This window comes from Equus caballus, chromosome 16, assembly GCF_041296265.1.
Source record: "Equus caballus isolate H_3958 breed thoroughbred chromosome 16, TB-T2T, whole genome shotgun sequence".
Classification (NCBI taxonomy): Eukaryota; Metazoa; Chordata; class Mammalia; order Perissodactyla; family Equidae; genus Equus; species Equus caballus.
This window is the reverse complement of record NC_091699.1, coordinates 57,360,341-57,387,648: the sequence shown is the minus strand read 5'-3', so window position 1 is coordinate 57,387,648 and position 27,308 is coordinate 57,360,341. Positions and strand designations below refer to the sequence as shown.

Below are 27,308 nucleotides of genomic sequence, written 5' to 3'. Positions count from 1 at the left end.
TTTACAGTCGGTTTATTTGAATCAGGATTCCAACGAGGTCCTGAGATTCTTTCATCAGCTGTTCGAAAGGGTAAGTCTGAGGCAAACCACGATTGGAGTGAGTCAGTTCCTGAGGGCCCAATCAACTCGGGGAACCCAGCAATAATGACTGCGGGGTTGGGGGGTTGAAAAGCTGAAGTCTGCTCACTAAGGCAATGTCCCTTCCACGGCCCCCCAGGCTGAGTCGTGTACATTTCTAACTTCTCGCTGACTTCAAATTCTCAAATCTTAGCCTTTGTCACTACGCCCTCTCCAAAAAAAGCTGGCTCAATGCAACAGCCTCCAGGTGTTACTTCAGAGTCCAAGTTCTTCCCGCTCCTTGGGAACCACCGGCTTGGGTAGCTAATAAACACTGTGGAGTCTAAGATCAGTGGTTCTGAAACTTGGGTGCACACCGTTATCATCTGGAGAGCTTTAAAAACTACTAATGCCTGGGTCTGCCGCCCAGAGATTCTAATCAGCCTAGATTGCGGCCCGGGCACTAGGAGTTTTTAAAGATCCCCAGGTGATGCTAACACGCAGGCAAGGCAGAGAACCACGGAGGAGCCCTCCAGAGCCACTTTCACCCCTCAGCTCTCCCAAGCCGGCCTCCCACGGTTAAGCAGGAGCTCTTTCTGCGGGCGGGGAGAGCACAAGCCCCGGGCTGCGGCGGGGGCGGGACCGCGAGCGTGGAGGCTCGGATACGGGGCGTGGCTCCGCGGCGGGGGCGGGGCCCGCGGGGACGAAAGGCGGGAGCAGCCTGGCGCGGCAGCTCGCCGGCCCCAGACCAGCGGAAACGCCTCCGTTTTTCAAAACAAAGAGGAGAGGCGGGAGGCGTGTGCGGTGCGCAGGGCTGAGACTTCCTCGGGTTGGTCCCTCAGGCACGAACGCTTCAGCATCTTTGGGTGACAATGGAGGGAAGCATGGGGGGCGGCCGGCGCTCGGGGTCCGATGGCCTCCGGTGGCCTTCGAAGACCATGCCGGCCATGGAGGAGCTGCAGAGCCGCTTGCAGGAGACCCTGGACCTGCTGTCCCCGCAAGAGCTGCGCAGCTTCCGTCGCATCCTCAAGACGGTGGACGAGGAGCCGCGCGTGAGCCCGCTGCAGCTGGAGCTGGAGGGCGGCAGCGCGTCGGGGCTGGCCAGCCTGCTCGCCAAGCACTACTACCTGCCGGCCGCGCCGCGCGTCCTCGCCAAGGTGCTGCAGCAGCTGCGCCGCGCCGACCTGCTGGCCCGCTGGCAGAATGCCGCCGCCGCCGCGGACGACTACGGCCCGGGTGAGCGCGGGGACTGCCCTCCCGCCCGGGGATTCCCGGCCTTGGGGGGGGGGCATGGGGGGGGGTTGGGTGAGCGCGGGGTTCGGCCCTTCCTCCCCGGGGATCCAGGACAGCCCCGCGCCCAGGTTGGCGGCGGGGGACCGGCCTTGGATGGGGGAGGGGTAGAGGAGCAAAGAGGGTGCGGGCGTCCGGGGATCGAGAAAACGCGCTGCGGGAGGTGGGAGCCCAGGGGTAAGTGGGCAGGAGAGTCACCTTCCCAGGCACGGAATCCCAGTGACCAGTTAAAGAGTAGCCATCAGGGTCTACCAGTTCATTTTGGGGTCGGCTCGGAAATCAGACTGACTTAGCAGGCCTGGGATACATTTTTAACGAGTAGCTCCAAGTGATTGTGATGTGGGAGGTTTTTAGACGAGGCAGAGAGAAACGGAGTGTTAGAATCCCCACGGCCACATCTTCAGTGGGTGTGTTTATGGGGCGGGGGTCCCTCTTCTTGCACGCCTTTAGACCATTTGCCATAAATCTGGGAAGTTGTGGTTTATGATAAAGAAATGTAGTATGTAACAGGATGGGGGAGGTTGGGGCTTTCCCCGCGAAATTTAACGTGTGTGTGAGAGAGAGAAAGAGCGCGAGAGCGAGCAGCCCTTGTATGCAAGGCGTTGAGGTGGACGCTAAAAGGTGCCATCGCTGCTCTCTGACCTCAGCATGCTTATGATCTGGTTGAGTTTTGAGGTCTGTTGCTGATTTTTCCTAAGATTTGTAATGGATGACAACTGTAGTCGCCCACAGAACATGACCTGTAGGCAGAACACGGCCCCATGGAGACTGCACCTGTGCAACACTGATCACCTTGTCCCTCGGGACTTCCTTGTTTATGGATCACTCTTTTAATCACCCCTTTAGATTGAGTCTCTTGCTGTTGGCAAAGTGGTTTTCTTTCCCAGAATCATCCAAACTACACAATATGGTTGCACAGTGTAGGTACCCAGTAAGTACTTGCATTGAATGCTGAGAGACAAGGTTAAATGAAATAAGATAGGGTGTGGTCTTTTACTCCGCCTTTCCCTTTATTGTCGTCTTGGTCTCGTCTTCAGGAAGTGCAGGTGCAGTAATGTTAATTAGCCCTGGTCTTTTTCCTCCCTGGCCTGGGTCTTTCTGCCCTTGAACCTGACTGGGATCTAAGAGAGTTCTGTTTAAAGTTTCCAGCCTCATGAGTTTGAGAGAGGGTGTTCATAATCCAAGAAACCTGGTCTAAAAGGAGATTGAAGCCTACCGGATCCAAAAACATAAGAGACAACTGAGTTCCTTAGGAGGAGCTTCCTGTTAACAGGAACAACAGCAGATCTTGATTAGAAAGAAAAAATGAAAAAAAAAAAATAATGTTCTTTTTCTGTTTTATTCTCTTTTCGTGAAAATTCATCCAGTGATTCCAAGAAAGGTTCCCAAGAGAAGCTATGATTGTGTGGATGGTGAATTGGTAAATATTTTCACTGTTTCTCCCACACTGTACACTGGTTAGTAAAGAGAACGTTTAGCCACCGTTTGAACTTTTTTTGTGCTGCTCCTCTTCCGGTTAAAGGGGACTATCTGTGTGGTTGTCTCCAGTGGTCAGATCGTTATAATAGGAAAAGGTGACAATCACCAGTTAAAACCACTGCATGCATTAACCAAACTGAGGTATGCAGTGGTATCACCTCCAATTTACAAGTCAAAGGAGGTGAGGCACCGGAGGTTAAATGAAGATTCTATGGCCTTGGGCAACTACATAAATTGCTGGCTGCAGGGTACTTTTGGTTTTTTTAAAGTTTTAATTATGGAAATTTTAAACAAATACTAAAGTAGAATAGAAAAATGAATGTCTCAAACTCCAGCCCAGCTCTTATCACCCTGCTTCGACAATTAGCAACATGTGATCAGTCTTGTTTCCTCTGCTTTCCCCTCCCAGTTACTTTAAAGGACATCCACTTTCATCTACAAATATTTTTTTTTTTTTTTTTGGAGGAAGATTAGCCCTCAGCTAACTACTGCCAGTCCTCCTCTTTTTGCTGAGGAAGCCTGGCTCTGAGCTAACATCCGTGCCCATCTTCCTCTAGTTTCTAACATCCGTGCCCATCTTCCTCTAGTTTATACGTGGGACGCCTACCACAGCATGGCTGCCAAGCAGTGCCATGTCCGCACCCGGGATCCGAACCAGCGAACCCCGGGCCGCCGCAGAACGTGCGAACTTAACCGCTGCGCCACCGGGCCGGCCCCTCATCTACAAATATTTTAGTATATATCTCTGAGACCTTTTTCAAAATAGGACCACAAAAAGAAGTTCCTTAACCTTGGCAAAGATGCACTTAGTATTCAGATTTTCTTGGCTGGTTCCTTTGTCTTTTACAGTTGGTTTGTTTGAATCAGGATTCTGATTCAAACAAGGTCTACACAATGACATTTGATTAGTTCGTCTCTTAAGACTGAATTTATGGTACTTCTCCCTTCTTTAAACTTTTTCTTCTTTGTTTGTTGAAGAAACCAGGTTATTTGTCCTGTAGAATGTCCCACAGTCTGGATTTTGTTGACTGCAGCCTGTGTTGTCATTTACCATTTTCTTATCTCTCCGTATTTCCTTAAACCAGTAGTTATGGCTGCATATAGGAATTTAAAAACAGATTGGCCTAGAGGCCGGCCTGGTGGTGCAGCGGTAAAGTTCACACGTTCCACTTTGGTGGCCTGGGGTTCGCTGGTTCGGATCCCAGGTGTGGACATGGCACTGCTTGGCAAGCTGTGCTGTGGCAGGTGTCCCACATATAAAATAGAGGAAGATGGGTGTGGATGTTAGCTCAGGGCCAGTCTTCCTCAGCAAAAAGAGGAGGATTGGCAGCAGATGTTAGCTAATCTTCCTCAAAAAAAAAAAGAGATTGGCCTATTAGTCCTAGTCTGAGAAAGATATGTGAAAGGATGATAAATCAAGTCATGCCTCCCCTCACCCCACCTCCAGAACTGACTCAGAGAAGCAATCAGTGTGCCTCTGATCTGAACTGGAAAGCCTTTCCATTAATCCTAGAAAAAACTTGTTGTCTTATATATATAGGTTTGGATTTATATGTATATATATTTGGATTTCTGAGCCTGGTTTGGTTTAAATACTGTTTCTTGGCTTTCCTGGAAAACAGGACCGTTATGACCTGAGTGGCAGGCGGAAGGCCTTCCTCATGTGTGTGAAGAGGAACAGGCCCGGGGCTCAGCACGACGTCATGCTGATGAAGGAATGGCTTGGCCAGTGCCAGTTCGAACATACATCCTGCATCGATCCTGACAAAATGGTAACAAATTAAAAACAAAAATGAAAAATTGTAACTTGGATTTTATAACCTTCCTTCATCTTTTTTTTTTTTTTAAAAAATGGGGTTTTAGTCCCTGGCGAGAACCAGGACCTGCTGAGTAATGATATGTGTGTCCTGATGAAATTCTTGATGCTTTTGTAATCTTATGTGTGTGGTACCCCAGCTCCCCTTCCAGTCAAGCAGGGACCTCTTGGGGTCCAGTCTTGGCTGGGGCTGTGCAGTTGAAGAGGGAAGGAAACCCAAGATGGGATCCTCAGCAAGATGGGCAAGGAGACCCAAGGAAAAGCTGTGAGTCCGGAGTGGGCTAGGTCCAGAGCATTTGGGAGCAGGGGAGACCAAGGAAGCAGCTTTGAGAGGTCAGTAGGAGGCCAGGCCAGAGGGATTCCAGCAACTTCAGAGCCCAAGGATTTTGAGTCCTTGTGGGACTCGCTTGGAACTGTGGGAGGGGGTGGGGCTGAGAGCCCTGGTAGAACTGCATTGTGACTTAAGGAGATGACACAGAAAAAAATACAGTGAAAGAGTGGTGGCGGTTGGGTGGGAACTCCTTTTTGACCTCTTTGACCCTAGCTGAGCTGCAGCCCAGACCTGCTCTTATTTGGGGACAATAACATAGGAAAGCCCTTCATAGATCCTTTGAGTCACTGCTAATGAGGATCAAGGAAGGGCATAGCAGGACTTATGAATGCAGCATGGACTGCCAGAGTTGGAATCCTGTCTCTTACTGTTGTTACCTTAAATCTGGTTCTCAACCTAGGGTAATTTTGTCCCCCAGAGGACATTTGGCAATGTCTGGAGACGTTTTTGGTTGTCACAGCTGGAGGGTGCTGCTGGCACCTAGTGCATAGAAGCCAGGGATGCTGCTAAACATCCTAGAATGCCCAGGACAGCCCCTGCAGCAAAGAATTATCTCACCGCAAATGTCAGCAGTTCAATAGTTGTAGAAACCCTGCCTTAAATTGACTGCTTATCTCTGAAATGGCTGTGATGATAGTAACGGATCTTGCAGGGCTGTTGTGGGAATGAAATGAGCTGCTATGTGTAAAAGATCTCAGAATATTGGCTGACTTATAGTAAGTGCTCAGTAAAGTTAGATTTTATTAATATTTCAAAGCTAAAAATAGACTCCTTCATTTTTCCCAAGGATTGTACCAGAATCTCTTCCACATTACGTGATTTTTAATCCAGTCTTTTCTGTTCAGGTGGAAGATATTGCCAGTGTTCTTTTGGTTTATTCTCCCAAAGGTCCGGAAGTCACCTTTTTCTGTACATCTTGTCCACGTTTATTTGTATATATTTAGCGATCTTACTGGCAAAAGTATTTTGCTGTTTAAGTTTCATTTTGCGGATTATCGTCATGCTCTACGTAATGACATGTTGGTCAATGACAGACCGCATATGTAACAGTGGTCCTATAAGATTAGTACCATATAACCCAGGTGTGTCCTAGGCTGTACCATCTAGGTTTGTGTAAGTACACTCTGTGATGTTTGCACAACGATGAAATCACCTGATAATGCATTTCTCAGAATGCATCCTTGTCATTAAGCGATGCACGGCTATTAGTTTGGTTAAATATCTTTTGGTTATTTTTTTCCTTCTGTATAAATTACCCATTTGTATCCTTTGCCCTTTTTCCTACTGGATTTTCTTTTCCTTGTTCTTATTCTTTAGTTATGTTCCTGGACATTATTATTATTTTTTAAGATTGGCCCTGAGCTAACATCTGTTGCCAATCTTTTTTTTTTTTTCTCTTCTCCCCAAAGCCTCCTAGTACATAGTTGTATATTCTAGTTACAGGTCCTTCTAGTTCTGCTATGTGGGACATGGCTTGACAAGTGGTGCCACGTCTGTGCCCAGGATCCGAACTGGAGAAACCCTGGGCCGCCGAAGCGGAGCTCATGAACTTAACCACTCGGCCACGGGGCTGGCCCCCCTAGACATTATTTATTTACAAAATATACTGCAGATATTTTTTGTCTACCCTGTTACTTGCCTTTTGATTTTTTGTCGTCTTAAGTCATATCTAAGTCTTTTAATTTTTGCAGTAAACTTGTCAGTCTTTATATCGTCTTCTTGGTTTTTGTGTCTTGATTGAACCCCATGCCTTCCAAACTTTAAAATTTTTAAATTATTTTTCTGTAATATTGTTAGAGTTTAAGGTTTACTTTCTACTCTCTGTAATTTTTATTTTTGCAACAGTGTGAGATAGGAGGTCTGACTTTCTTTCCAAATGGACAGTCAGTCACCTCAACATTTATTGAGTGATGCATCCTTCCTCCCCATATATGAAATTTCACCTTTATCATGAATGAAATTCTTGTATATACTTGGATCAATTTCTGGCTTCTAAAATATTCCATTCATCTATTTGTTTGTACTTAGGCCCGTATATCACTGTTGTATTCATCATGATTTTGTAGTACATTTTGATGTCTAATAGGACCTATTCCTCCTCATTGAGTTTGTTTTTGTTTTTTGCTTCTGAATTTCTTGGTTGTTCTTGAGCATTATCTGTTCCCTATGACCTTGAGAATAATCTAGTTAAGCTCCACAGAAATCTTTTGGGATTTTGATTGACATGACATTGAATTGAGATTAATAGGAGGTGAATTGACAAATTAATAGCATTGAGTCATCTCAGTCAGAAGCATCAGTATGTCATGGTTTGTTTACATTGCCTCTTCACTAAAGTTTTTTTTATCGTTTTCTTCCTCTAGGTAATGTGCATTTCTTCTTAGGTTTATTTCTAGGGATTGGTTTAACTTTGGTGTGACCATGTATGAGATTTCTTTTTCCATTATGTAATTTGAATGATTATTGCTGGGTTATTGGGAGCTCTAGATCATTGTATCTGGTCAAGTTGCTGATCTGTAGTTCTGTGGTTTTTAGTTGATTATTTTATATTTCTAGATAGTTGTGTTATCTGTAAATAATGAGCTTTGGCTCTTTGTTTCCAGTATTTGAACTTCGTTTAATTTTTACTTATTGAAATGGTTAGGATCTTTGTTACAGCTGTATAGGAGCAGTGATAGCAGCCATCATGCCTTGCTCCTCTTTTTAGTGGGCTAGGTTCTGATGACATCTCCTGATAGATTCTGGCAGGTATATATTATTCAGTAGACTCCTCCATTCCTTTTCATTTCTAGCTTACTTATAAAATAATAATTTTTGTATATAAAATAAGTTAATACAAAATTTAAATACATTAACCATTTGGGGAGCTATAATTCTCTTGTATTTGTGGTAGAGAATCAGAGATCCCATAATTTTGTCAAACAAGAACCAGTGGCACAAGAAGAAATCATGAATTCTGAGAGCAAGCAAAAGAGAAGTGAAAGTTAGAAACTAGTGTTTACCTCATACTTCCTCTGTTAGAGATGTAGGTATTTCCGTATTTGTCATCTCATCGGATCACCTTGTAAAGGGGCCATCTCTAGCATTTCTGGGTTTTCCTACCTCCAGTTCTGTTTTCATATGTTATCCTATTTTACAGGAGTTACTTGGAAAAATAACATCATTTCGTGATGGACTAAATGAAATTAAAGATGAAATTGGCTGCTGTCTTGTTACTCTGATGTCCCATGGAGAAAATGGCTTTATTAAAATGAAAGATGATGAAAGAGTCAGCCTGGAAGACATTTTTGAAATGTTTAACAATAAAAATTGTCCAGCACTTCAAGAGAAACCAAAAATCTTTATAATCCAGGCCTGCAGAGGAGGTAGGTGGAGACTTCTTTGTAATAGTCCTGTTTCTAGGAAATTCTCATATTGATGATTGAGGAAAGAAAAGCAAATTAAAAAAAATTACTTATTTTAAATTAGGGGGCCCTGAGCTGATGTAACTTTAGTTGTGTAGTATACTAGGGACTTTGAGCTGGGAGGAAGGGATGGAAGAAAAACATAGGTGAGATAGAATAGTTAACTTAGGCTGAGGAAGGGTCCAAGTCACTAACTTCGTGAGGTGGGTCAGGGAACCTCAAATTCTGAGAGAGATGTGTGCAGTTTCCAGGGACATCCCACCATCATGTGATTCCAGGTGCCTTGTGGGACTAACGTCTGACTTATAAAGCTTTTGTGGCTATTTCTCTCTCTCATTGAGATACAAGCTTGTTGTGACTTTTATTAAGGGTTACTGGTGTCAGTGGTGTACTATTGTAATTTGTATTTTCATTCCTCAAAAAATAGAGAAAAGAGATAGTGGTGTCGAAACGGATGATGAACCAATGGACTCTGACGACATATCAGAGAAGAGGAGGCTGCCTACATTCAGTGATTATTTCATCATCTATCCCACCCAGGCAGGTAGGACAGTGAGGGTAGATGACAGTGAGATACACATTCTTCCAGAGGGGTTAGGTTATTCCTGATGGTTTTCTAAATCTTTAAAAAAAATTACCTGTGCTTTACGAATTGACGTATTTAAGGAGAAATGTTTATTAACCCATCCATCTCCCTTCAAAAAATGTTTCACTTTCAGAGATGGTAGGTTGGCATCTTACTATTCATGTCTTCCAGGAAGGCACCAACCTCTTAGCAAAGTATCACATGGTAAATAAGATTGTTGACTCTCATGTGAAAAAGATCCTGGACCAAAAGATCTGCCACTTGCTATCTTTGAGACCTTCAGTATTTCTTAACCTCTAGATGTGTCAGTTTAGTCATGTAAAACAAGAATGATAAAACTCACTCGTGTCATTGGGATGTTATGTAAATTAAACTATGTAATGCAGATGTTGTGCTTATCTTAATAACTGGCGTAATAAAACCAAAAAAAGAAATTAGCTACTCTTATTGCTAATATGCTAATAACATTATTATCATTATTATTACTAATACTATTACTACTAATAAGTTAAAGTCCAAAAGAATCTTGTGTACTGAAAAGGTGGACTTGATTCACTGGTGTGAAGGGAAACAGAAAAATGTAGAGAAAGTAGAAGTAAGTGGTCAAGGATGTTTATTCAGCTGTTTTTATCTTGACTTTATTTAAAAAAGATTATGATAGTTTACATATATGTATATACAATTCAAGATGAAATGTTAGTGAAGAAATGGAAGCAAAGGAAAATAAGGGCAGTAATGTAAAATGAAATATACTTAATGGTGAGACATTAAAAATGTCCCTATTGAAGTTAGATATAACATTCCACTCCTTGGTTATTTACCCAAGAGTGATGAAAGCATGTGGCCTCATAGAGACTTGCACACGAATGTTCACAGCAGCTTTATCTGCAATAGTCAAGACTGGAAACAACCCAAATGACCATCAACAGGTGAATGAATAAAAACAGATCGTGATATATCGTACATGGAATATGACTCAGCAATAAAGAAGTGAGCTCCTGATACATAATACAACGTAGATGAAGCTCAGAATAATTATGCTGACTGAAAGAAACCAGACAAAACAAAGTACATACTGTACGACTGCACAAAGGAAATTCTAGAAAATGCAAACTAATCTATAGTAACAGAAGGCAAATCAATGGTGCTTGGGGGTGGGCTGGAAGGGAAGGATTACAAAGGGGCATGAGGACATTGCGGGGAATTGATTGGTATGTTCATAATCTTGATTATGGTGATGGTTTCATGGAAGTATACATATGTGAAAACTTATTAAATTGTCTACTTAAAGTATGTACAGATGATTATCGATTATAAATTATACTTTAATAAAACTGTAAAAATGTTTAAAAGTTAGGTGTAAGACAAGCTTGCTCACTATCACCCCTACTATTTAACATGGCATGGGTGGTCCTAGCTAATACATTAAGGTAAGAAAAAGAGATAGAAGGATAAATATTCTAGAAATTATTAGTGTTGAATATAGTAGCAATAATCACTTAAAACATATAATAGAAAATAAAAAGATACCATGTTATTTTTCTTGCTTTAGTGAATGATGTCTAGAAATGACTAAAAAAAGATGAGTAAGAATTTTATTAGAGAAAATTACAAAACATTCCTAAAAGACATAAAGGAAGACTTGAATAAATGATTAGAAATACCATGTTCATGGATAGAAATTTTAATACCATAGAAATGACAGGGTTTTTTCCAAGTTAATTTATAAATTCAATTCCAAAGTGTTTTTTCATGGAATTTGACAAACTAATAATAAAATTATTATGGAACAGGTAAGGATCAGGACAAGGAGCCTTGTGCTGCAGTTTTGTTGAATGAATGAATTTTACGAGTTTGTGCTGGACTCTATGTTTGAGGGCTAGAGATTCAGTATTGAACAGAAGAGCTAAAAATCTGTCTCCACGGAGCTTATGTTCTGGTTGGGGAGACAGACAGTAAACACGGAGAGAAAATAGATATTGTGTTACTTTGTGATTCCATTTGTATAAAGTTCAAAAGCAAACAAAACTAATCTGTGATGTTAGAAGTCAGGATACTGCTTGCCCTCGGAGCTGCAGAGTGTTTGGAGTGGTGATGACCAAAGTGGGCAAGATGGAGTGCTGGTACCATCTTGTTTATTGATGAGGGTGCCAGTTATGTGAGTGTGTTCATTTTATGAAAATTTACTGAGCTATTATATGCCCTTATGCTTTGCATCCTTTTCCCTCTGATGGTTTCTCTTCAATGAAAAGTTTACCAAAAATGAAACAATGTGTTAGATGGCGATGAGTGCTATGGAGAAAAATCACGCCAGAAGAGGGAGTTGTTGAGGGGTAGGGAGTGGAGACTGTAGTTTTTAAAAACAGATGTATAGAGATGTCCCCACTGAGAAGGTGATCATTGTGTAGAGATTTGAGGGACATAAGAGAGTGAGCTATGCAGTATTTGAGAGAATTTGTCTTGTAAGGTATGAGTGCTTAGGGTAAAGAAATAACAAAAGCTCTGTGTCAGCCCACGTAGAGACAAATAGACCATTGGGGTTGAACCTAGAGGTAGAACCAAATATGTAGGGAAACCAGATATGTGACTTAAGAAGCCATTACAAATCAATGGTGAAAGAATGGGCCATTCTATAAATAGTGCTAGGAAAACTGGCTTCTCCATGGGAAAAAAATAAAAATTTATTTTCAGATTTCTTGGCATAGAGTTCATTTTATCTTTAATCACCTGAAATCTCTAACCTATCTACAGTTATGTTCTCTTCTTTATCTCTAGAGTTTGTGGCTTCCTTTTATTCTTGATCAATCTTTCCTGTGGTGTATTTAATTAAGAACCCATTTTTACTTTTGTTAATTCTCTCTAGTATATGTATGTTTTTTATTTCATTGATTTTGGCTCTTATTTCAATTTTTCTTCATTTTGGAGGGTTTATTCTACTCTGCGTTTCCTGACTATTTCAGTGCGGTACTTGGCTCCTTATTTTCTACCTTTTTAAAAAATAAGCATTTTTAAAGCTCTCGTTCCCCTCTAAGTATTGCTTTCGCTGTAACCCTTACATTTTAATGTGTCACAACCTTATCCTTCAGTTCTAAGAATTCGTAAATTTCCATTATTTTATGCATTAGTTATTGACAAATGTCTCTAAATTTCTGGTGTTGGGATTTAAAAATTTCTGCTTTTGTTATTGATGTCTATTTGTGCTGTGAACTGAGAAAGAATATCAACTGTGATACCAATTTGAAATCAGTTGAAACTTGGTTTATGTCTTGGCCTACAGTAAATTTTTAATGGCTATCGGACTATCATATTCTGTACGAGTTTAAGACTATGTGCTCTCCACTTCTCGAGTGCTGGGTTCTATAGAATTCTATGAATTAAGCTTAACTGTGTTGTTCAGATGTTTTATGTCTGTATTAAATTTGTCTGTTTGACCTGCCAACAATTGCGATAGTGTTACTGTGTCACGTTATCATGGTGGGTTTGTCAGTTTCTTCTGTAGTTCTAATGTGTATTTTTATTTTCTTTATATATTTTGAGGCAACTGTAGTAGAGGCATATGATTTTAGAACTGTTACAACTTGTGGTGAAATAAATATTTTAACTGTTGTTTGTGGACTTACTATCCCAAATAGTGGTTTTTTTGTGTTAGTTTGTTTTGTCTGATTTTAATATAGATACTCTAGTATTCTTTTGGCCCATATTTGCCTGGTATCTATTCTTTAGACCTTTTTCTTTTTACCTTTCTGGGCCCTATGTTTTAGGTGGTCTCTTTTAAACAGAATATAGTGGGGCCGGCCCCGTGGCTGAGTGGTTAAGTTTGCACACTCTGCTTTGGCGGCCCAGGGTTTCGCCAGTTCGGATCCTGGGTGCGGACATGACACCACTCATCAGGCCATGCTGAGGTGGCGTCCCACAGGCCACAGCTAGAGGGACCCACAACTAAAATATGCAACTATGTACCGGGGGCTTTGGGGAGAGAAGAAGAAAAAAAAGATTGGCAACAGATGTTAGCGCAGGTGCCAATCTTTAAAAAAAAAAAAAAGAATATAGCTGGATTGTGTTTTTTAACCCAGCTTGACATTATCTTTCTTTTTACTGGTGAGTTGGGACAATTTATCTTTATTGTGACTATTGATATATTTTCATTTTTACCACTTTGTGCTATTTGTCCTATTTTTCTTTGCCTTTTCCCTCTCCTTTATGCTCTTGCTTTTCATTGATTGTGAGTTCAGTTTGTCATTCTTCCATTTTCTCCCCTGCTCACTGGGAAGGTGTACATTCTGTATCTCTTCTTCTCATGGTTGCCCGTGAAATTTCATTCATGTGTACATGGTCTGAAGTTAATAGAAAAGCTTATTCCTCCTCCCTGATGACATGAGGAACCTTAGACACACTGTCTCACCTTCCTCCACACTTAGGCACTGCTTTAGTTTAACATTTATTTCTACCCTTTATTTTTTGTGTCTTGGTTAACATTCTTTATTTATATGAAAGTATTTATGTATTCTTAAACTCCTTCACCTTCCGCCTGATTTTCTTCTGAATTAAAACATTAATCCAACATGTTTTTATCAGATATGTTGGCAAGTACCAGGGTGGCAAGCACTATTCTAGGTAATGCCTATCCCTTTTTTAAAACTCCACAAATTAGAATGTTATTGTAATATTTTATACAGTCCATGTTTGTTTATGTTTACCCATGTAGTTAACATTTTCTTCGTTCTCTATTCCTTTCTGAATCTTAGACCATTTTTCTGGGGTCATTTCCATATATCCTTTAGAAATTCACTTAAGGAAGATTTAGGTGGTAAATTCATTTTAAACCCAAATCTGGCTGATTGTTTGACAGTATGTTTGCTTGTTCCTTCTTGTGATTCTATCTTTTATTGAAACATTTCATGCTTGGTTATTTTATATTTTGTACCTACTATTTCTAATATCGAAAGTCTTTGGGAGTCACTCATTTGGTTGTTTCTGTTGACTGTCACTCATGGCGATGTTTCTTTGTGTGTTTCAACTCTTAGCTCACCTGTGGAATCCAAATTGGTGGTCTTCCTGGGGGTGTAAATAGGGAATACTTCCTTTAGAGAGGACTATCACCCACCTGGATCCCTGTAGCTCCCTTTCAGGGTCCAGGGTTAATGCAGAAGTCCTGGGTTCTTCTCCCTCCCTCCCAGGCTTGCCGTCAAAGCTTTTCCTTGCTAGACGTGCCAGGACAGACATCTTCCTGTAGGCACCGTGCAGCTCTGTTTTTCCTGTTTGCTTTCTGCTCCCAGTTCAGGTTTCAACTTCCTCATTTGGAGGGATGTGGTGCCTTGGAGATTTCTATGAATTCCTATCAGCCCAGAATAGCATTAAAATTTTATTTTAATCAAGAATCAAATTTTAAAGCTGGAAGGGTATTTAAAGTTATCTAGTATCCAAAGCAGGAAACTTGGAATATATGAATCTTTTAGGGTCACCCATTTTCACTTCATCAGTTGATGCATACATACATGGTCTGGCGGTACCAAATACGTGTGGGGATCTGGGCAACAGGCACTCCATATACCATTGATGAGAGTGAGTGAGTACCACCTCTTTGGAGAGCAATGTGTGATATCTAGTAAAGTTAAAAATCTGTTAACTCCCTGACCCAGCGATTTCGCTTCTGGGTGTGTGCCCTAGTGCTGTGGTGCCCAAACCAGTGGGCACATGAACTCACACAGCGATACTTAACTCTGTGAACCACTAGCTCGGGTAGTTGAAGGTTTGGAAAGTTAGATCATGCAGCATTCTTTTCTGTGATATCATTGGTTAGCTAGGTTTTGGAAGCTTGCTGAGATAAAAAGCGAGTACCATGGTGGAACCCTCGGTTGATAAGTCGTGCAGCGCCCAACAGGTGCACACATCCCATTAATCAGTAATGGTGGTTATTTAAGAACAAAATAAAAATAGTTTTCTTTCCATTTGTGTGGGTTTTTTTCCCCCAAGTGCCAATCAGTTATTAGGATATAAATACTAAATGTAAACCTAACTACTTTAATAAATGGAACTCTTAGTTATTTCTTTTAGTCTAGGAGCACTGTGAAAAAATTACCGAGACACTAAGGGTACTGTGAACTGAGAAAGTTTGGGCACCTCTGCCCTAAAGAGTCGTCTGCCCCTGTATATGTGGAATACAGTGACCAGCTGTCCCAGTTTGCCAGACTGAAGGGTTTTCTGGGATGCTGGATTTTTCAGTGCTGCAACCGGGAAAGGGGCAAATGAGGACGAGTTGGTCACTCTAACATGGGTGCTTCTTTGAAATTGTTTACAATAGGGATAATTGAAGTGGAGAGAAAGCTAAAGTCATTGGGAGTGGATATTCATACAGTAGAATATTGTGCAACAATTGAAAAGAATCGTGGAGAAGTTTTAAATGTAGCAGTGCATGAAGATTACATAATACAAATAGTATTACTTGAATATAAAGATTTTAAAACACAAAATAACATATTATCACTGTATCTATAGCTTGTAAAAGTATAAAAATATGGGCAAAAAGAAGAGCCAAAAGCTTTGTGATAGGGACTGCCTCTGGTAGAGGCAGAGAGTGTAGGGAAGGAGGGAACAGAAAGTAATCAAGGAGGAAATTCAAATGAGGCTTCAACTATTTCTCGTCTGAAAGGAAGAGTTGGAACAAATATGCAAAATGTTAGGATTTGTTAGATCTGGGTGGTGGATAGGCAGGTGGGTGTTCTTTACATTATTCTGTGTTCTTTTTGTATATTTAAAGATTTTTGAGAGATGGCAAATATAGGGATTGGCGAAAAAGGGATTGGAAGCAAAAATGCAGGCAACACTGATGCAGATTTGCTGTAAAGGGAGTTGAGAAATGGGGACATTGTCTGGATGGCGATGAGGGATCAAAAGAGTTTTGTTTTTAAGGTGGGCAGTACTGCTGCACAGATGCTGATGGGATGAGCCAGGAGAGAGGGGAAATTTTCAGGAGAGAATGCAGATCAGACAGCTAGGGAGCTGAGATTTTGAGCCTAGGCAGTATATCTCCTTCAGGCAACATGTTAGGCTGATTTTTCAAATTGAAGAAAGAAGTTACCATTTTCCTCTATTGGGAAGACTCCAGAAAGAGTAGATTTGAGGGGGAGGGGAAATCAAGAGTTCGAAATGGTGATTAGCCATCGCAGTGGACATGCTAAGGAGGTAGTTGATTATTTAAGTCTAGGATCAGGTGACTGGTGTGCATTGGAGAGAGAAACGTGAGAGTCATCAGCTCATAATGTTCTTTAAAGCCGTAGGCCTGGATGAGGTCACAGGCCTTATTGCAATATGAATAGAATGCCAAGATGAAGAATCAGCAGTGGATGCTAAGAAGGAGCAGCCACTGCTGTGGAAGCCACGTGAAGGAAGTGTTTTAAGGAGGAGGTGACTGACTACATCAGACGCTGCTCACAGGTCAAGTAGGATGTGGACAGAGAATTCGCCTTTGGATTTAGAAAAGTGGAGGTCACTGTGAACCTTGACAAGAATAGTCTGGGATATGGACAAAATTGTGGACTCAAAGGAGTAGAAATACAGCTACATGCAAGAGAAAGGATTGGCCTTAGAAATAGAGCATTGAGTGAGAAAAGTCACAGTAGACTTTTGTGTTTTTTAAAAAATTTAAAACAAAACCACACATTGCAGTGTTTAAGGATACATATATATGTGGTAAAACTATGACTTTTTTTTAAAAAAAGGTGAATGGTAAATACAAAATTAAGATTAGTGGTTTCTGTATGGGGAGGGAGGGAATGGGATCTGGAAGGAGCACACAGGTACGTGCTAATTTCCTAATATGTGAATCAATCAGCAGAAGACCAATACCCCAATAGATCAATGCATATAGGCAGCTAACTGAGAATTCCCAGGGAGCACAGTTAACGTGGAGAAGATGCTCAACCTTACTTATAAGAAGAAAGTTAAACAAGATTGAAGTACCATTTTTCATCTATCAGATTGGCAGAGATCAGAAAGTTTGAATGTGTCCTCTTGGTGAAGAGATAGGAAATTTACTTATTAATTACTGGTGGGACTGTGCATTGGTATCACTTCTTTGGAGGACCATTTGGCATCATCTAGCACAATTACAAATGCACACGTACTTCCTGTCTAGGAATTCATCTTCCAGGTATCTAGTAGATGTCTGAATGACATGTGCTCAATGTTATTCACTGACACTTTTTTATAGCAAAGTATTAGGAACAATTTAAATGTCCATCCATAGGGGACTAGTTAAATAAATTATGGTAAATCATCGAGTAGAATACTATGTAATGGAGGAAGAAGCCCTTTATTTATTGAAGATGAACAACCTTCAAGGTGACTTGGTGAAAAAAAGTCAGATCATAGAGCAGCATGTATAATACGCTGCTGGGGTTGGGAGGAGAGTGGTTACACACTCGAACATGTATAAACTTCTTCATACATGGAACAGATCTGGAAGGATGCACAGGAAACTGATACGGTTAATTTTCTTGGGCATGGGACAAAGAGGGAGGGAGACTTCACTAGATTTCTTTTGTAATTTGAATTTTGAACCAGTTAAATGTATTATCTATTCAAAAAATGAATTTTAAACATTTTAAAATGGAGTTATCTGCTTTTAAAAATTGGGAGACTTCACATAAAAACTCAGATTTCTGGCATCTGGCTCACCAGAGACATTTATACCAGCTACGTGACCCCTGCAGGTCCCAGAGCTTGTCACTCCTGGTCTGTGACAGAGCCGTGTCTCCTGCATACAAGAGAAATGGCAACATGCTTTCATCAGTTTCTTGGCTATTTGTGCTGAGTCTTGTGAGTGGGTGTTGCTCATGTTCCATGGCCAGAGTTGTCTACCCCATTTTACAATGCAAGTTGGGGGATCCCAGTCCTGGTGATCTTTTGACCTTGTTTGGTAGATCTCTGGACACTCACTGGCTTTCAGCCAGAGTCTAAAGTTCTCCACTTTCACTCATCTGACTCTTTTTTTTGTGGTTTAGAATCTGTCCTGATGATTGAACCCATGGCCACAGACTTACCATTGCTGATAATTTTCAAAGTAATGAAAAATGTATGATCTTTTGTTTGAGAAGATCCTTGGTAGCTACTCTTGATTTTTTGTTTTGTTCACTGGCACATGATTCTTCAGAGGCTGCAGACTGCATTAGGGCGGAGGCTTTCAATGTCATTTACCATAGCCCACAGTAAGAAATTGCTATTGTATTTCATCAAATCTAATCCCTTGATTGTAAGACATAACATTATTTTGTGTCATCAAGAAGCTACTAATTAGGGACCGACCTCGTGGCACAGTGGTTAAGTGCGCACGTTCCGCTTCGGCGGCCCAGCGTTCGCTGGTTCAGATCCTGGGTGCAGACATGGCACCACTTGGCAAGCCATGCTGTGGCAGGCGTCCCACATATAAAGTAGAGGAAGATGGGCACAGCTGTTAGCTCAGGGCCAGCCTTCCTTGGCAAAAAGAGGAGGATTGGCAGCAGATGTTAGCTCAGGGCTGATCTTCCTCAAAAAAAAAAAAAAAAAGGAAGCTACTAATTAATCTGTGATACAGCAGAGATTATACAGCATATCCAGGTTGTAGAGATGCTAAAGTGAAAAGAAATCTTAGAATTGATAAAATATGTAGCTCATTATAATGTTATATACACTTACATAGAAGTATAAATATATATGTAGCAAATACTAGTTTTAAAAATAGTACTTGCCCTTACTATGTTTGAGATACTTTAATATTTTCTGTTATATCCCATGCTATCCCATTATAAAAAAATGTTGGTTTCAATCTACTAAATTGATGTCTTGACTGATTATTGGGCCACAACTTGCAGTTTGAAGAACACTGGACTAGATGGACTAGTGAGCTTTGTGATGTGGTGTTTCTAACTCAGATTTACTCTAAGAGGGCCAATACTGAAATTCCCATATGGTTCCCACGCGAAACAGATATGTTCTCTGGATTCTTTTACAACTTGACTGAGGTATATTGAAGTATAAATTGTACGTATTTCACGTATACAATTAAAACAGGTATGAGTATATACTCATGACAGTATCACCATGACCAAGATGAGCAAATATTTCCATCACCCCAGTTTCCTCATGTCATAATCCCTGCCTGGCTCCATCCCATCCCTAGGTCACCACGGATCCGCTCTCTGTTACCACAGGTTAGATTACCTTGTCTGGAATTTTATAGAACTAGAATTACACAGTACGTATGATGTTTTCTTCCATGCAGCACAACGGTTTTGTGATTCACGCATGCTGTTTTGTATATCAGTATTCATTCCCTTTAATTTCTGAGTAATATTTAATTGTGTGGATATAACAATTTGTTTATCCATTCACTTGAACATTTGGATTGTTTCTAGTTTTTGATGATTACAAATAAAGCTGCTGTGAACATTTGTGTGCAAGTCTTTGGGCGTGTTTTTGTTTTCCTTGGGTAAATACTAAGAAATGGAATGACGGTTCATAAAGTAGGTAATGTTTAACTTTTTTTTTTTTGGTGAGGAATATTGTCCCTGAGCTGACATCTGTTGCCAGTCTTCCTCTTTTTATGTGAGGAAGATTGTCCCTGAGCTAACATCTGTGCCAATCTTCTATTTTGTATGTGGGATGCCACCACAGCATGGCTTGATGAACGATGTGTAGGTCTGAGCCAGGGATCCAAACCTGAGAACCCCAGGCCACTGAAGCAGCCCGTGTGAACCTAACCACTACACCACTGGGCCAGCCCCTGTTTAACTTTTAAAGAAACTGCCAAATTCTTTTCCAAGGTGGTTGTATCATTTTGCATTCCCACTGGCAGTGTGGGAGAATTCCAGTTGCTCCACATTCTCATTAGCGCTTGGTATGATCTGTTTTGAAATTTTAGACAATCTAATGTGGATACAATAGTAGCACCTTGTGGTTTTAATTTGCATTTCCTGGAAGGCTAATAATGCTGGTTTTCTCTTCATGTGACTATTGGTTATTCATGTATCTTCCTTGCCCAACTTTGTGTTGGGGTGTTTGTTTTCTTAAGTTGTAAGAGTTCTTTATAAATTCTGGTTACAAGTTCTTTCTCTGGTATGTGTTACAAATATTTCCTCCCAATCTGTGGCTTGCTTTTGATTTTCTCAAATAATGTCTTTCAAAAAGCAAAAGGTTTTAATTTTGATTAAGTCCAATTTATCAATTTTTTTCTTTTATGATTTATGCTTTTTGTGTTCTAAGAAACCTTTCTCTACCCTGTGGTTGCAAAGACGTCCCGTATTTTTTCTGTTTCAATCCAGATTCCCTATGTGAGGGTGCAATTTTGACATTCCCATTGAATTTCCACACTAGATAGACATGTTTCCTGTTTTTTAACCTAACTAATAATAAAAATAATTTCAGTAGTTAAACTTTTGGGAACCCCCAAATAAATTCCCTATGGGTGTATGTAGGGGTTATTTAAATGTTTAAATGCTACAGCAAAAGTTTAAAATGCTATATAGCAAAAGTCAGCAAGAAAAAAAAAGGGATAAATGAAGCAAATATGGCAAAATGATGATAACTATTGAATCCTAGATATAAGTACATGGAGGTTTGTTAAACTTTAATTTCTACTTCTGTGTATATTTGAAAACTTTTATTTAAAAAAATGCATATAAAAAGAATGCCCTCGAGGGGCTGGCCTGGTTGCATAGTAGTGAAATTCATGTGCTCTGCTTTGGCGGCCCAGGGTTTGCAGGGTCGGATCTGGGGCACAGACCTAGCACTGCTCATCAAACCATGTTGTGGTGGCATCCTAAATAAAAGAGAGGGAGATTGGCAACAGATGTTAGCTCAGGGCCACTCTTCCTCACAAAAAAAAGAAAAGAAAGAAAGAAAGAATGCCCTTGAGAAGTTACGTGTATTGGTCACACGAGGTCCCTGGGAGGCTCAGGTGCTTCCTTTGTTTGTGCCTGTTTCTGTTGTGGCCCAAGACACAATCCTGATAACTGGAGAGTGTTTCTGTATTCGCACTTCAGAGCCATTTTCTCGGCTTTAACTATGAGTCACAGAGCAAGTTAGCTGCCAGTAGAAGAGGAAAATGGACAAAATGTTTCTCTCTTTCCTTTGCAGACCATGTCGCTTTACGGCATCCCCGCACTGGCTCCGTGATGATCGAAGCAATGGCTGAAGTCTTTAAACAGCATGGAAACAGGTGGCACATTGCTGACTTTTTCACCAGAGTAAGTAAATTCCTAGTGAACATGTGCTCCATTCACTCTGAAGCTAATGCACTTGATGAGAACGTTTTCCTGAGAAGATTGACTTTTAGCCGTGAAAACATGAGACATACTGGAAAGTTGCTTGAAAACAATGGGCTGGTGGTGAGTTTCGAGGCAGCACTGTTGAGAAGACCTGGCTGAGCCAGATGCTGAGGAGAACTGATAGGGACACTTTCTAATCATTGGTAATACGAGTGAGTGGGATATTAGGTGAGCTTGGAATTTCCCGCCTGCCCTGTGGTCCTGCCCTGCGGTCCTGCCCTTGAAGTCGGCTTCAGCCTGACTCAGGTCCCCCGGGAGAGGGGACCACAGAGGCCTTCTTTAAGGACTAACACTAGCTCTCGTTTGTCCTCCCAGCTCGTAGCCCATAGTAGATGTTCACGGAATGAATGAGTAGCCAAGAATTGCAGCAGATTTATACATAAACAGTAGTTTGGTGGATGGCCCAATTACAGTCGTCTGTCATATCAGGATTGAAGAGTAATCTTCTTCTTAATCTGGGAGTTTTATACCCAAAGAGGGCTAAATTTAGAAAAGGTGGTACATGAGCACAGTACCATCCATACTAACATTTACTGCGTTGCTCACTCTGTGCCAGTTCTGTTGTCTGCGCTTCAAAGATATTTATCCGTTTATCCATGTAAGCCTTCCGACAACCTCAGGGAGGTCCTGGGATTCGCATCCACTCTTACACATGGAGAGCTAGTTAGTGACAGAGTTGGCATTCTAGCCCAGGCAGAGGGCTTCTAGAGTTTGTCCTTAACCACAGTTATATATTAATTACTCCTCACCTCCCCCAGGTATGGTAACTATTGTTATTTCTTTCAAAAAAACATTTAATGTTAAGACTTTACATATGATGCTTAACACCTTTCAAAACTCAATTGAGATAAGCTCGTGGGGGAAAGGTTGAGGGACTACAGACTGTTTTGACAGTTGTCCCAACCACATTCCCAAATATATTGCTCAATTTCTCTTTTTAAGAAAATAGTTTCTTGTTAGCCTCTCAGGAATACATAATAGCAAAGATTTAACCAACTGTAAATAGAAATCCATTTTAGTTAACGCTAACTGAAAAATTGGTTGGCTTACCAATGTTCAGTAAGTCTTTATTGAACATCTTTCTTTTTCTTTCTTTTTTTCCTTTTTGGTGAGGAAGATTGGCCCTGAGCTAATATCTGTTGCTCATCTTCCTCTTTTTGCCTGAGGAAGATTGACCTTGAGCTAACATCTGTGCTAGTCGTCCTCTGTTTTGTATGTGGGATGCCACCACAGCATGGCCTGATCAGCCATGTGTAGGTCCGAGCCTGGGATCCAAACCCATGAACCCCAGGCCACCGAAGAGCAGCATGCAAACTTAACCACTACACCACTGGGCCAGCCCCTGGTTCACTTCATTTTTAAAGTGCCAGCTGAGTAGATGCTGGCAAGAAAGCCCAAAAATGAGCATGGTGTGGCCTTTGCGTTAAAGGCACTTACAACATAGTGATGAACTTACAACCAACCCTGGAATTGTACAGCTGTTGGATACTTTGACATAACATCCATCCCCTTCATTTTACCAGGAGTTACCAAGGCTCAGGAGAGGTTAATATCTTGCCTGATATTACCCAGGGTCAAGTTGAACCTGAACCCAGGTCTGTGGACTCCTGAGTCCAGTGCTCTTTCCATCCCATGGCACTGCGTTCCAAGCACTTGGTGGGACGTGGACGGTGTTGGCGTGGTTTTCCCGATGCCGTCGTGTAACTCTGCCATCTCGTTCTGTGGGGTTTACTGGAAGGCTGTCGCTCAGGGCCTCACATTATCTTTTCACGCTTTTTCAACAGTTTGTGCTTTTATCTTTCAGGTGAATAACAGAGTGGTGCACACTGAATTTCATCTACGTGAGGAACCAATAAAAGTATCACTTGTAATGGAATCAACTTTAACTAAATCGGTGTACTTTTGACATCAGGAAGATTTCGAAAATGACTGCATTATAACAGACTGTAAAGAGCCGTGGGCGTTTGACCTCTAGTACGAATGGTTATCGTTTTGAATTATGACTGTCACCAGTACTTCTCCATTTTGTTTTTTATATATATGTTACTTTTGTAAGGTTTAACTGTGCTTATTTGATACTTGTAAATAATTTGACTTTTTTTTTTTAAAAGATCACTGTTTTCTGACAAATGTTTTTCCTGAACTGTTACCCAAACATGGAAGTCCAGGTCTCTGTGTACTGTTTTTATCATGTGCTTCTCTTGCCTATTACACCCACCTTCTCCATGCTCAATCTAGTGCTGGTGGGAAGCCTCATTTTCTGGGCTTAGTGGTCAAGACCTGCCCTTATGTGGTCTTGTCATCTTATTTCCCCCACACTGTCTTCTGCAGCCAGACTGATCCCCTTTTTGACCCCGTAAGCCGTTCTCAAGTGTGACCTGGGTGTCTCTGCCTGCACTTTGTGCCCTTGATGCCTTCCACCAGTTCCCCTGCTTCCTCCCTGCTGCCTCAGACCTTTGAACTGCTGTTTTCTCTGCCTGGAACACGGTTCCATCCCATGTAGGTGAGTCCTTTCCATCCTTCAGAGTTTGGTTCAAACATCATTCGCACAGGATAGCTTTCCATAACCCCTCACGCTAGGTCAGCTCTTTCTAAGTGCTCAGAGACCCTATGCTTTTCTTATGTAGCATTTAAATGTGTCGTGGCTGGTTTTGTTTTTGTTGCTTTTTGTGTGTGTGAGGAAGATTGACCCTGAACTAATGTCCGCTGCCAATCTTTCCTCTCCTTTTCTTGCTTGAGGAAGATTGTTGCTGAGCTAACATCTGTGCCAGTCTTCCTCTGTTTTACGTGGGATCCCACCAGTGTGGCTTGACGAGCAGTGCTAGGTCTGCGCGCAGGATCCGAACCTGCAAACCTCGGCCCGCTAAAGCAGAGGGTGTGAACTTAACCACTACACCCCCAGGCTGGCCCCAAGTGTCGTGGCTGTTTAATATCTCTCTCCAATTCAGTCGTAAGCTTCAAGAGGCAGAGGCCATGTGTCTCGTTTATTGCCGTATCCGAGCTTCCGTCTGTCCCTTAAGACACAGAGAAGCCGTGCAATGGATGTCTAGTGAATGACTGATCCCTGTCTTTTAAGCATTTTATCCATTCCTCAGACCTCGCCTCATTACCTCTCTGCATGTCTAGCCAACTGCTGGTCATCCCCACCTACTTGGATGTCCCATGGCTGCTTTAACGCAACAAGTTGGCAGTTAACCTAAGTTTCCCCTGTATCTCTTTGTAAAACCCATCCCATTATTAATGTTCCTTTGACTGCCCGCTGCCTGCAAAATATACCCAAAATTCCCTTAGGATATTCCAAGTCCTCCTCTCAGGCCTTAACCTACACTATCTGTGCATTGCCTGTTTGTCCTCCGTCTGGGCCACACCAGGCAATTCCCCCTTCCTTCAATGACCTTTTCTCCCAGAATCGGGCTTGTGGATGAATGAATGTTGAATGAACACTCTTGGATATGTTATCATTTCGTGTTCACTCTCTCTTTTCTGCCTGAAATGCCCTTTTTTCTCACTGTGTGCTTCCTCTATGCCATGCGTTGTTTAGGGCACCACTTGGGTCCCATCCCACTGTAAAGAAAGCCTGTCTGTAGACCACTGTGTTTAGAGTGACAGACTGTGGACTGAGCATGAGTTTTAACTGTAACCGTGTTCTGACTTTCTGTGTAACTCTGAACTGGGTTTGGACCTCACTTTCCCCATCTATATACAAGGAGATTTGGCTCAGCTGACTCTGAGACCTCATCCTGCTGGACTTCAGTGAACTTCTTGGTGAACTTGCTCATGAACATCCTGCGGATGGGGCTGTTCCTGAGCCCAGCGGTTCAAGCTGGCAGTCGCTTAAGACTGTTGGGCAGGGGTTGGGTGAGAACGCTCTGAAGATTGAGGGCCAAATTGACTGAAGCAACCCAGACTCTCCAGGCCTGTCTCCATTTCAGGGATAATTGTGTCCTTTTTAGTTAATGTGATTTTTTAAGTATATATACATGTGATTTAATTTTTAAACCTTTGACGTCAGATATTTGACATGTCACTTTTTTTTTTATAAAGTATTAAAATGTCTCCTTGGTTTATAAAATATGAACACCGGGTGAGCCTTTCTCTATTCCCTCGCATCCTAGGATTTCCAGGTACAGGGGCTCGTTTCAGGGGAGCAGCAGCAGCTGAAATATCAATAGCGCCTCTTTCCTGGGAGAGGTCAAGTGACTTAACTCAGAGAAACAGTCAGCGTGTGGTGAAGCTGGGATTCCAGTACATGAACTAATACGAGACACAAAGGCCCAAGCGATGGAGAAAAGCTGTAGGATGGAATGCTTTCAGTGGACAGAAGGGACCAGAGTATTTAACTGAGAGAATGAGAGCTTTGGGACAAAGGAGGGAAAAGTGATTTGGGAACATTGTTCAGGCCACTACAGGTATGGTTGGTGGACGGTCCTCTAAGACAACCAGATCCCAGACAAACAGGTGAAGATGAGCAAAGAGGAGGCCTTAGAAAGGACGGGGGAAGGGACCCGAGATGAACTTGATGCCTGGGGCCAGCTCGGTGCCCATATTTTCTTAGCTTCAAATCAGGATAGGGGCACTGCTAGCCACCAATGCCGTGTGAAGTATAGCCCAAAAAAATCTGCAGTCCCTAGCACAGTTTTATACTTGAAAACAATTTTTTTCTTTCATAATTGAGATTTTATTGGTTTTTTTGAGGATCAATACACAGACATTTCAATCTGAAATGTACACAATTCTGAACATATACCAAACATCTAAAAAATCATGTGATTCTTTTCTAAATGGTTATTCCAGTGACTTTCCAGTTTAAAGGTGGGAGGCAAATTTCCCTTAACAGGCTATCAAATACCATTATCTTCAAATGTTAACGCCTGTTACATCATAAGTCCTACTAATTCACAATTTAATATATACACCACATACTGAAATTTTCAGTCTTTCACAGCACATTAACAAAGCTACTAGGAAAACTGGACTTCCGCAACCAAAGATGTTATAGAGGGCACAAAATCCTGACAGGGAGAGTCAAGATCAAGGACTGGTTTTCTTTAGGAAACACTTCTACCAAAAATAACATGGGAATGGAAGTAATTTAAAACGTTCAAGACATATTAAATGCACAACTGACTCCAAATTGCCATTTAGTATGCTTTGTATCATAGGCTGTAAAAACTGCCCCTATCTGTGGAATGTTAAGCTGAGCCCAAGAAGACTAAAGTCTCCCTATTCAGTATCCTTGCTATTTTCTGGTTGTACCAAAAAACCAAGTGATTTCACTTCTTAAAAGAAGCGTTTACACTTAAAAAATGGGATGAGGCACGGTTCCCTCCTTAAAAATGTTTCTAGAGCTACTAAAACACTTGGCGTTTACAAAATAGTTGATAAGAATACAAGGGAGACGGCATCACTGATAAGACATGGTGCGTGATATTGGTCAGACTTGGCTTCTTTCCTGCCCGTCAGAGTCTCGGTTTTCTGCAGGGAAGTCTTCTTTAGGCTCTGGTTAGTCACTCCGGCCTGTTTTCCTTTTGCCCCCCTTTTCCCCTTTGGTTTGCACATTTTTGTCTGAAGATTTATCCTTCCCCACGGCCTTTTTCGGACTCCTTTTTGGGTTTCGTTTTCACTTTTGCAGGAGCAGGTTTAGCTGACAACCTTGCCATCTCCTGGGTTCCTCCTCCGTGCCCTCCACGGAGCTGACCCTCCTCTTGGGCATCTTGGTGGCGGGGCGGGCGCCTGCCGGGTGCCTTCGCGAAGCTAGGCTGCCGCCCCTTCCACCGCCCCGAGCTGCTGGGACCCGCCAAAAAAAAATTTTTTTAAGGCCAGTTTTTATTTTTTAAATACAAATCCCAAAAACCAAAGTTGGCAAAAGGAAGGCTCTGAGATGTTTATCAAAAATGGGCATGAGTAAAAAATGGTGGAGAAATTTCTGGTGCAGAGGACCCAGAGGCTGAGAGGTGGGGAGGAGGACACCTGGCTGGGCGGCCAACACCTTTCTTTGACAAGTGCCTCTTAGGCCAAGGACTTCTCACTGTGGTTTACTACC

The 27,308-nt window shown here is 41.7% G+C and overlaps 1 protein-coding gene across 1 annotated transcript; it reads left to right on the top strand.

Moving 5' to 3' along the window:
• The first annotated feature begins 736 nt into the window (after positions 1-736).
• Positions 737-25,343, top strand: LOC100034070 (caspase-14). The gene is made up of 7 exons (XM_023620705.2): positions 737-1,293; positions 2,715-2,767; positions 4,449-4,598; positions 8,113-8,338; positions 8,805-8,921; positions 21,075-21,184; positions 23,070-25,343. Exons 1-7 carry the CDS (start codon positions 930-932, stop codon positions 23,169-23,171), a joined length of 1,122 nt encoding a protein of 373 aa, XP_023476473.1. The 5' UTR covers positions 737-929; the 3' UTR covers positions 23,172-25,343.
• Positions 25,344-27,308: the final 1,965 nt, after the last annotated feature.

What these genes read in the sequence shown, in the direction of transcription:
- LOC100034070 (XM_023620705.2), top strand. Translation starts at nt 930, where the DNA reads ATGGAGGGAAGCATGGGGGGCGGCCGGCGCTCGGGGTCCGATGGCCTC. An exon ending in GCATCGATCCTGACAAAATG is followed by an intron (nt 4,599 to 8,112) that starts GTAACAAATTAA and finishes CCTATTTTACAG; the next exon opens with GAGTTACTTGGAAAAATAAC. An exon ending in AATCCAGGCCTGCAGAGGAG is followed by an intron (nt 8,339 to 8,804) that starts GTAGGTGGAGAC and finishes CTCAAAAAATAG; the next exon opens with AGAAAAGAGATAGTGGTGTC.